This window comes from Aphelocoma coerulescens, chromosome 2 (genome assembly GCF_041296385.1).
Source record: "Aphelocoma coerulescens isolate FSJ_1873_10779 chromosome 2, UR_Acoe_1.0, whole genome shotgun sequence".
Lineage (NCBI taxonomy): Eukaryota > Metazoa > Chordata > Aves > Passeriformes > Corvidae > Aphelocoma > Aphelocoma coerulescens.
The window spans coordinates 31,388,942-31,400,146 of record NC_091015.1 but is presented as its reverse complement, the minus strand read 5'-3'; the positions used below and the strand labels follow the sequence as shown (position 1 = coordinate 31,400,146).

Here is an 11,205-nt window from a genome sequence, read left to right as displayed (position 1 = left end):
CTGAAATTCTGACCTACAAATATAGAGACAAATTGCTGAACATGATCCTGCAAAAGGGAACTCGCGGGTAGCTCAGCACTAATTTTAGTCTGTTTGATTGAATGTCTACCCCTTTACGCCTTACAATAATAAACCTGTGACATGAGAAACACAATACCTCAGAGTGGAAGAATAAATATCTCAAAATTACTTCAGTAATTTTGGAAAAAATCTATATTTCTAATTGTAAGAAGTGTAACCATACCATCCATATAAACAAATACATGGGAAAAGAACCAAAAGAGGGTTAGTTCTGATTCCCCTGCAAAATCTATCCAAGGAGGAAGAAAAGGGCGATCCATTTCATTCCTTCTTTCTGCAAAAGGTGATGAATAAAATACTTTTCTTGTATTTATCAAGTTCAGTAAAATTATATCAAGCATCATGTCCAAAAAACCAGACATTTTTAAACTACAACTCCCAGTAGCAATAATCAGGCAGTTAAAACCATATTCTTTAAATAAATAATTTTATTTCCCTCTCAGAAAAAAAAAAGAGTTTGTTTTATTTTCTAATTACACTTCTCTACACAGAGTAACCCTTGTGTCTTCCTATTAGGTTCATTCCTATCTTCAAGCACCAGTGAACTCTGCCATTCTCTGGGAACAAAAGCACCTACAGTTCCAGCTTTCATTGGTGGTTTCTTTTTTCACTGGACATAAGCCAGACTCACACTGTTTGAGGGGGGAAGTAGCAGACACACATAAGCCACTATTTATTTCCAATGCTCATACAAGACACCTGATACAAGCCAAGATGAAGAGAAATGCAAGGATTCAGTGTATAAGCATGGGAACTCACAAGAGAGACAGATGGAGGCATGGCAGAAAAGGAAGGGGGAGGGTGGAAACACATTAATTTGGTTTGCAGCTCAAAGGTTCCTCTCATTTTTCCCCAGGTGAATGTGCTGTTGTTGCTACACAGAGACCTGGGCAGCTCAGGTGTTCTGTGCTTAAATCACTGGTTTTTAACTAACGAGTTCCAGGAAAAGGACCTTCAATCAGGAGAACTGGTTGCTGCTGGTGAGCAAGTATTTCTCATTCTTAACTCTCCTTTAGTACAGCAACAAGGTTTGGTTCACAAATACTTTACAAGCCTAGTTATACAAAAAGACAAATGATAGATGCATAGAGATTAGCTAGCAAATGTTTGTTCTGGCAGGGAATTGAAGGCAATCTATATGGCATTGGCTGTCCTTTTTTGCTCTGAATCAATTAAATAACATTGGATCATGTAGCATCAAAAATACGGAATATTAAATTTAAACTGCCTCCAGCTGCAGTTCCAAAGCCCTCTTGATTTTCAATAGGATGATAATCAATTATTAAGCTTCAGATGATTATACCTGATGATTTAAAGAGATTAACACTTTGATTTCTTTATGCACACATCGTGAAAGAATACTCCTTACTACAAAATGACAACTCCTTTTTTTTCCCTAACTTTTGCATATTTTAACATGCATTATTTTTCTCCAGCCTCCTGAATAGAATGCATTTCTCTTATTGAGATTACCAGTTATTGGAAATAGAGTTTTAATTTGTTCACAAGAAATTTAACTGCTAACAGTGATTCTGTGATGTTAAGATGTTCATTAAAACAGTACTTTTCATGCGTCTCGGTCCCAAAAAGTGTGAAGCATTTTCTTTGGCCGGTGCCCAGGGTTGTAATTCCATACTAATACCACTTTTAAATTCAAGTTAGGGATTTTCTTTATCAGCACAGGCACAAATGTCTTGGGGGATTTTTTTTTTTTTGGGGGGGGGGGGTAGATAGAGGGTCATTATTATTGTTCAATTATTGTTCATTTGGTTTGGGGTTTTTTTATTTAAGTAAAAGTAATTTCTCAGTGGGGCATCCTGGTAGCTCTTAAAACTTAACCTCTGAAAAGTGGAATCTCCAGTGAGAAGACTGAGTGATATCCTGGCCTACATACATTACATTTTTTAACTCAGTTGAAACCATCTGATATCCACCTGAATATCAGAGCTTTAATGCCTAAAGGTGATTGTACCGGCAGAAATAGACTTATCAATTAAAAACTATGTGGCTTAATAATGCTTTCTCTCCACTCTTGCTTTTGTTCTCTGACTTCTAGCAAAAGTTTTTATCAGAAGTTACTGAATTTCTTATAATGATCTTTGTCAGGAAGAGAATACTGAACCAGCCAGAAACACTGATGAATTGTTTTATTCAGAAGGAGTTGAGCTGAAATTCAATGTAAAAGATGTAATGAAGAATGCAGAAATTTTTCAAGTTCTCATCATGAGAAACAGCTGAAAATTTCTTTGGCATTTATCTCACAGTCTTTAACATCCTGGCTCACAGAGTGGATACTTAAAAAATTACCACAATGTCAACATTTTGGATGAATTTGACAATTTAAAGATTATTATACTTGGGGGCAAATACTTGCCAATCTTCCTACTTTATTAAGAAGGATATTATGAGACATCTTTTGACAAAAAAGCTCCAAAGTAAAAAGAAAGAAAAATCCCATGCTGTTACATTTCTCTGAAATTAGAAAACCTGGAGCAGAGTCTTGAAGTTGTTGTGATCCAATATTACAATATTGTACTAGTTCATGAGAATTGCATGGGAACAGTACCCTGCAGCCTAATTTTGACAGCTGACAGTAGCATTGCACAGAACAACTAAGCACCTCCTGTCTGCATTTTTCTTACAAAGGTAAGAATTTCTAGAAATAACCAAAAGTGTCTCTGAAGTACAGATTGTTAGGATGCCCCTAACATACTGATCTACACTGCACCAGGTGACAAATCCGTGTGACTAAAGCTGTTTCTTTGTTTTCCAGTTTCCTTGCCGCATTGGAGGGGAAATAATGCTCCATTCTACATTGGCCTTGTCCCTCCTGCTAATTGCAGTTACTTCCAACCTTGCAATGGCAATTAAAAAGGAAAAACGTGCACCTCAGACACTGTCAAGAGGTATTGTATATTCACTGAATGTGAATGAACCTCCTTACCTCATCATGTAGACCAGCAAATATTTTTATATTAAATGTACATTTATAGAATGTATATATATATATACACATATATGTATGCATATATGAAACATACATAGAATGCACATTTATACTTAGTGAGGTGTGTTTCTTTAGTGTTAAGTTACACTCTAAGTAATCCATATTCTTGTTTCATGTCATTTGACTCTGTCAGTTTATTCTTAAGGATATGACTGAGGGCCTCATATAACCTGCATAATTTATATAAGTCATAGTGACCTACCAGAAGCAAATAACCTAAACTGAGTCTCTCCGATGAAAGTGTACATGTAGGACTATCAATGGAAAAATACTCTTTTATAGACTGTTTTAAATATATTTTATTATTGTAACCTACCATAACTCCAGTTGCTATGGAACAAATTTTCTACAGACCCATTCTTGTACACAGAACAACAGTTTGAACCACTTCTGGGGCTTTCTGCATGTCTTCTTTTTTTTGTTTTTCATCAGGTATCCACTGCAAAGTATGACTGTGTGTAATTCACTTCCTTGTGGTACATAATTTTCAACCTGGATGTTAAATAAAGACCCTGTTTTAATTTATTTATATCTGATCAATCATTAGAAATACAAGCAGAAAAATAGCTTAGTAAGGTCTTTTCCCCTTCCCCATCTGTCTTCTCCTTTTGGGACTATTCAACAAAAAAAATCTCTGTCTTCCTTCCTGACCTCTTCTGCAGGCTGTGCAAAGCCTGCAGATCCCACACCTCTGAGGTTTCCCTATCCTGGCAAAGTTGCACGTGTCTCAGAGGTTCCATCTGAGCCTAATTGCTCTTAGACCACTTGACAAAATCATGCAACACCTGGACTAGCCTAAAAGAAATTTCAGAACACCTTTTGTAAGCAGTATCCCTGGGGAAAGGTTATAATCAGTCTGGGATTGATTGCTTAGCTTGCCTCAATCAGGATTTATTTTTCCCAGCAAGCCTAAATGGACAAAAAAAGATAACAAAATCTTTTACATTCTGTCAGTTTTGGGGAAAAACAAGCAAACAAACAAAAACCCTACAAAGCAGTCACAGAAAACAAATGTAACTTTTCTGATTTCAAGCCTATTGGAATGCCTTGAGCACTTTACCTGTAATTTTCACAGACCAAAGGGGAATGCTTAAACATGCTGCAAAATGCCCCTTGCTGACTCCTCTGTGCAGTTATCTGCATCAGGAGCTGGCAGCAGCCAGGGTTGGGAAGACACTGGTTAGCATGCCAGAGTCCCACCATCAGCCAGACAGACCTGTGTACTGAAAGAAAACGTGATCTAGAAGCATCACAAGCAATTGTCCTGTGAGAAATCCAACAGCAAATCTGGGCTGGTCCAAGCACTGTCTAGACAGTGCAGAAGAAACAGAGCTGTAAGCTGGTCCAGGTCCAGAAACTGTTCTACAATTCCCATGAGAGCTGTCATGAATGGAGCCACACCGCCTAGAATGCAGGGATCTACTGTACAAGGACTGGCATCCTGGGGAGCTGAAGGCATAAAACCAACTGGACAATTTGCTCTTTGAGATCTGTGCATCCCCAGCTACTGTTAAGCTATGGAGCTGATGTTGTTAGGATTTTGTTTCAGTGGAGATTTTTATTTAACAGCCATTCCTTTATTGAATTATTTAATTAGATGAAGGGCTTGCAATTTCAGGGATTGAAGTTGCTTTGGAGTTAAGTGTCTATTCCAAGACTGTTCTAATATCATTCATATTAAAGTTGATTTTATTTGAGCTGTCATATTTTATTTTTCTCTCATTATATCCCAGCTTCTCTTTAAGTCCCAGGGTGGGCATGAAAATCTGAGATAGAAAGGACTTGGGTGCTGATTTAGGGACCTCTGAGCATTTAGAAAGACAACTAAAAAGTCTGTCAAAGGATTTGGACTGGATACAACTGAGATCTTTGGGGGGTTTGGTTGTTTGATTGAGGTTTTTTTAACCTTTCAGTGTCTCTGTTGGGAATGAAAAATTAGCATATCCACAATGTTAGAGAACCTTCAAGTAAAAACCCCCAATCTTATTCGTGTACAACTGTTGATACACATTAAAAAAAAACCACAAGGAGAAAAAAAAGGGAATTTGTTATGAGTTACTTGGCTGGCCAGTAGCTAACCCTTTTGTTTTATTTCTAGGGTGGGGAGATGAAATTACGTGGGTACAAACTTATGAAGAAGGGCTTTATCAAGCAAAGAAAAGGTAAGAGATTAAAAAGTAGTATGAAGACAGTGTTGTTACTCCATCTTGCCAGAATATAATAATGAGACAGAACAAAGAAACACCATGAGAGCTGATCTGCAGACCACCCAGTTAAATAAAACAGACTCTGTCTATAAATATAAGGCCTTGTAAGGCTCTTATGACTCTGAAGTGGCATCGTGGGCCAATAATGTAATGCTGTCATTTCTTTGCCACAAAAGCAGTGTTGTTATTTGAATTATCAATCATAAATAGAATAGCATAATTTTTTAAATTACATCTATTGTGGTTTAATATCGTGTACTTCTGATTACTTCCTTGAAATCTGTTACATTTACTCTTGCATGGTGATCTGCTGCCTCTGATATTTCCCCCAACACTTTATTAGTTGGAATGTGTTTGTGGCCCATCATATTCACAGTTTCTCACTATCTTGGTAGAAATGGAAGTTCCAAGCTCCCTCCTCTCTGAGACTCAGCTGCAAATACATTTGAGAATTCATAACAGCACCTATTTAAATACCTTTTACAGTTCATTGTAGATCACAATAGTGTAGCATGAGTTAGTGCTAAATTGAAGGCGTTATTTTTAAAACAAAGGACAATTAATTTCATGTACGCTGTGTGAAAATGGTTAGAAATTAACAACTCCTGACACTGAAAGCAGACCAAGCAATATAGTAACCAACCTGCTGAACAGTAAATATCTTTTTAAAAAGTACAAGAGAAAATGCACAGAATTTGTTTATGTTTTGATGTCCAAAATATAAAATTCTAATACTTTACCAAACTATTTACAGAAGATAAATAATATACTATATATCTGTTCAAGAAAGCTTAAAACACAAGAAACTTTTCATGGGAAGTATTTAATGATAAACCCAGTCTTATAAAATCTATTTTATTCCAATTCATATGTATTTTTTTTTATTTTCTTAATCCTGGAGAAATTCACACCTAAGCAACATTAAATACCTATTTAGTCTGATTATTTACTACCTGAGAATGAAATTATGGTGGAACTATTGTTTCTTTCTTCTAGAATCTCTTGCTATAGACGGCCTATTTAGATGTAGAAACTCCATTCCTCTATTTCTTTATTTTATGTTTATGCTCTCTTCCCTTGCTCAGAAATTTCTGTAATATTTTACAGAATGTCTATATGGTTTTGTTGTGGGTTAACATAAGATTAAATGCAATTTTCATTTTTCAGTCTGCTAGTAAATCACCCAGTTGAATACATGTCAAATGACCTAACTGCATCTTTTATTATTATTAATAAAGTAACAAGCCACTGATGGTAATTCATCATTTGGAAGACTGTCAATACTGCCAAGGTAATTTTGATTTTTTGTGTGTTAAAATTTTGTGAATATTTTTATAAGAAACTGAACCTTCTATATATTTGTATTGCACCTACTGAAAATTATTCAGAGAAACAGGTAAATGAAAATGTATCTGAAAAGTGAAGAACTTATTAACATTATTTACAAAAACTCCACTATGAAACTACTCAAGAATAATTCTCACTGCTGCTGTACTGCTATCCTGAATGCAGCACTCATCAGTTTAAATTAAGAGGCACAGATTTGCTACTAACTCATTGAACAGATTTAATATTGTTTAGCCCTCCTGAAATGGTAACTAAAGAAGGAGGCAAGGACAGGGCTGCTGAAATTGATCTAACAAGAATTTTCTGAGAATAATGCACTTTTGTCAAGCCAAGACACGGTATCCATTGAGACAACAGGCTTCATAAATAACAGAAGAGAGCTTCCATTTTCATAGCCAGAGGTTGTACTGCCATAGGCGAAAAAAACCCCAAAAGCAGTGATAGAGCCCTTAAGCGTCTCCTCGGGAATGTGAATCAGCAGAGAGAGGAACAATGTGGCCCAGTCTCTGGCCAATGTGGTGCCCAAACACAGGCAGAAAGGCAGAGTTTGAGATGGATTTCAAAGTGATCCTGTCTTTTCTAGCACTGAAGAAAGCTTTCGCAGAAAATGAAGAAATACAGGAAATGGCCCAAAATAACTTCATTATGCTGAATCTCATGGTATGAAGGGTTTGGGGTGATGTGACTAGTATCTTTTCATGGTCTGTGTTTTCTCTTTCTTTGTCTTGCTTTTTCGTCATTTTAGCTAACATATCTGACATTTTAGTTATGTAATAGAGGCATTTGTGCATGTGTATTCACACACAGGTAGTACCTATTTGGTTTTGTCTTCTGGTAGAAGGTTATTCACAGGTGGTACTACTTCAGCAAAGTTTACAGAAATATTTTAACAACTATCTTTAATTTTTACACCAGCATGAAACCACTGATAAAAACCTGTCACCTGACGGACAATATGTGCCTCGAATCATGTTTGTAGGTATGTAAAATATTTATGTATTGGCAAAGTTGTGGTATCTGCATTATACCACTGTCCTCCTTTGGGGGCATCAAAAAGATTCATTTTGCCAAAGAAAATCTCTCTGTCTCTGTTGCATACTTTGACTCTTGCAAACTTCCTCAGATTACAGATATATCCTGGAGGGTACTAGTCTGAGCTTGAGAGCAAGATGCTTAAAAGTCTGTTAATATCTGGGCTTTTGCTCTCTGCGCTTCTTGCTAGTGTTGTTACAACACAAAGCTTACTGAAAAAGCAAATATCAGACTGAATGTAGATGTCTATAAAGTGGACATTACCACAGAATAACTCAATGGTCAGTGGCATCTAAGGAATGATTTACCCCATTGTAAAGCTGACTTCTGGAATGGATCAAATTAATTATGCCCCAGAGTGCCTGTTCCTTTTCACTCACTCTACAGGGAGCCTGGAGTGCCTAGCTCCGTGATGGCATTCAAAGATACACCCACAAACAGACAGGGAGCAGTGTAGTTACAGACATCAGTAAATTAACAAAAAACTTGGAAGGGTAACTGAGAGAAGAGATGCCCACAACAACTTGTTCCCATTCTGGGAACATGAGGAGTCAGAAGATTTTCATTCCGAAGGCTCTAGGTAAGTCATGCTATCTATTGCCGTAGATAGGCATGACCCTCACTATGAGTGCATCCAGTCAGATTAGCCTCTTCTGATGTAAACTCAGAACCTGTAAAACAGGATATTTTTCTTTAAATATGAATGAAATGCATGTGTAACCTAGCTTAAAAGAGCTGTGTAATATAAAAATGAGCATTAGCTTTTGTTTGGGATTTCTCCAAGTAAAGAGCAGTTGGTTGGAACAGAGCGTAACGGCCTCGTAATTGCTGCATTGATGAAATCAGAAACAGGGCTGCCCAAGCAATGCCACACCGTGACCCTCAGCTGTTGTGGGAATGGAAGGCAGTGTTTAATCCAAACGCTTTTTCAGACCCATCTCTCACAGTAAGAGCTGATATCACAGGAAGATACTCCAACCGGCTTTACACATATGAACCACAGGACATGATGTTCCGTAAGTGCCCCTTTGCTGTGCTACTTTGCATTTCACATTGTAAGAAGTCAGATACCCCCCCATCCTGATCACTTGTGCTTGAGAATCCATTAGGATCTCAAAGTAAAGAATAAATACTGTGTGAGAGCATTTACAATAAATTATAATGGTCTAACCTGTTCTAGAAAAACAATCGCGCCCATTGTCCCATTGAATTTATTGGGACTACTCAAGTAAGAAAAATTGAAAGATTATGGGTGAGAACCTTCAGGATCAAGATCTGAGCAGTTTTGTGGAGAATGGTGAAAGTCACTATGCTCAAAAGTATCCAACTGTACAATGTAAATAGCCAGTGGTGGGAGGGAATCAGTAAAGAAATGCTGCTGGTTATGTCCATACCCCTAACAGCCATGTTTCAGAAAGGAATGTGATTTTTCAGGTTGAGCCTGTTCTTACTCTATGCCATCTATTTGACACCAATGCAGTATCTCACCACAAATGCACACATCATATCTGATTACCAGGCTTGCTGTTGAGAAGTGAGGAAGTTGAAAGGAGTCTTGTCAAATCCCTTAAGTTAAACATTTTGATTCATGAATTTTTTTTACTTTCTGTTTTAGTATCAATAACAGAATTTTCAAAATAGAAATTTCTAAAATAAAATGTGTGACCATAAATCAATTTCAGTATGAATAATTTATTAAATCAAACTAGGTGGCTTTTTTTAATTGCACAAATGTACTTCTAATACATTTTCACAGTTCTTATTTATTTTTCTTTCAGTAATAGAGAACATGAAGAAAGCACTACGCCTCATTCAGACAGAACTGTAACCAGCAACAGTGAAATGACCATAATCTCTACGAGGTGAAGCTGCACCTCTCTGTCTCTACTTGCAAATTGAACTTTTACCAACCAAATTTGGCATATCAGATTTCATAAGAAATGTATATGTACAACTTGGAGAACAAAGATAGAAAAACTATAGCACCCATTTGTAAAACAAGAGGAGAAATATATTAAACACTTTGAAATTAATACTCTAAATAACTGAAAATGATGCTTTTAAGTGCAGCAAATTCGAGCTGTATTTTAGCAATCCAATAATGACTGTTAGGCCAGCCAGCTATGACTTCTGAAGAGGAGTTATAAACAATCTTTTTGATATCTATTTGCAATTTATTACATGAGTTATTAGCTGCATCTTGGCTCCCCATTTTAACTTTTATTGCAAGAAGCTTATTAATTCTTAGTGTACCCCTGCTTTATACAGTTACTTCTCATTAAAGGAAACTTTGCTGTCAAATCAGACCAGAAAGTTCATGCTATAAATTTTGGAATAGCTTACATAGGAAAAAAACAAACAAACAAACAAACAAACAAAACAACAGTGTTCCGGGCTTAGCTTTCCTCTGTATAATCCTTTAACTTTTGTTGTTGTAGCTGAAAACAGAAGAGACTGAGCATGCAGCCTCAGTGAGGTGATAATAATCAAAGGGCAGCTACAGGTTTTGCAACAATAAAGATACAGTGAAGCAAGAGAGATGGAAGGAGATAGACCCAGAACTCCAGTCCTGAGGCTAAGTGATGCTGAAGTCTGGCATGGGAAAAATGAGGAGGTTTATCCTAGCTCTTTTCATTTAAATGGCACTTGAGTTATGGGAAGCTCATCCCAGGTTGTTCCCTCCTCTTCTGTAGCATTCCACCATGAAAGTGGCAGCTTATTGAGGGAATCTGGACAAACAAAGTCTTCGCAGAATTTCCGCAGGATCACTGTATGCAAGGCTGGACACCTGGTTTTGAGTAAAAAGCTGAAGTCGGTTGAGATGGTTTATTATCCCAGCAATGTGGTTTTTTGTAAGAGCAAAATAGTCAGCCATTCACCTGCAGTAGGAGCCTGTATGTTGTGTTACGTGTGAAACACCTGTGTCATTTGTTTGTGCCACCTGCCATCTGCTGTGATGCTGCCTGGGTACATACAATAGATGAAAGAAGGATCTCAGCAGGAAAGCTTTGCTAATTCACAATATCTTGTATTAATATGTCACGAGTGAGTTATATTGCACACATCCACATCTTCATAATTATGCAAAATTTGCATATAAGCATATATTCCAACAGGGCAGACATAAATAACCTGTACAGTAAAAGAAAAAAAAATTTGTTTCAGTCATTAGCAATGCATTGTCTTTACAATCAGTATGATGTTTTTAACCTATCAGAAAAATGCTAGAAGTAAAATTTAACTGCAAATCTCATTCCTTTGATTTGTGCTGAGCTCTATTCCTTTATGTCTTTATCTGTTCCAGATTTGGCAAGATTTCCCAGTCTGTGGTCATACCTCCTTTTGAGCATGCCAGAGATATTCTGGAGAAAGAAATGCAAGCTAGCTGCCAGAGATCACCCAGGGTGGCCATGACAGCCATTCATCTTCCTTTTCTCCAGGCTAAACAACCCCAATACCCCTGAGCCACTCCTCATGAAACTTGTGCTCCAGACCCTTCACCAGATTCATTGCCCTTCTCTGGACACTCAT

The 11,205-nt window shown here is 37.1% G+C and overlaps 1 protein-coding gene across 2 annotated transcripts; it reads left to right on the top strand.

The window, feature by feature from the left end:
• The first annotated feature begins 2,687 nt into the window (after window positions 1-2,687).
• LOC138105666 (anterior gradient protein 3) lies at window positions 2,688-10,869 on the top strand. Of its 2 annotated transcripts, XM_069005781.1 has the most exons (9): window positions 2,688-2,727; window positions 2,855-2,987; window positions 5,187-5,250; window positions 6,534-6,586; window positions 7,226-7,302; window positions 7,558-7,621; window positions 8,607-8,690; window positions 9,453-9,536; window positions 10,113-10,869. In XM_069005781.1, the coding sequence occupies exons 2-8, from the start codon at window positions 2,882-2,884 to the stop codon at window positions 9,500-9,502; spliced, it is 498 nt and encodes a 165-aa protein (XP_068861882.1). In that variant the 5' UTR covers window positions 2,688-2,727; window positions 2,855-2,881; the 3' UTR covers window positions 9,503-9,536; window positions 10,113-10,869. The 2 variants fall into 2 exon arrangements, with proteins under 2 accessions (XP_068861882.1, XP_068861881.1); XM_069005780.1 differs by having other exon boundaries at window positions 9,453-10,869.
• The last annotated feature ends 336 nt before the right edge of the window (window positions 10,870-11,205 follow it).

Bases quoted from the DNA above. Each gene is read 5' to 3' on its own strand.
- LOC138105666 (XM_069005781.1), top strand. From the start codon at position 2,882: ATGCTCCATTCTACATTGGCCTTGTCCCTCCTGCTAATTGCAGTTACT. The intron at 7,303-7,557 runs GTATGAAGGGTT...TTTTTACACCAG, and splicing joins TCATTATGCTGAATCTCATG to CATGAAACCACTGATAAAAA. The intron at 7,622-8,606 runs GTATGTAAAATA...ACGCTTTTTCAG, and splicing joins GCCTCGAATCATGTTTGTAG to ACCCATCTCTCACAGTAAGA.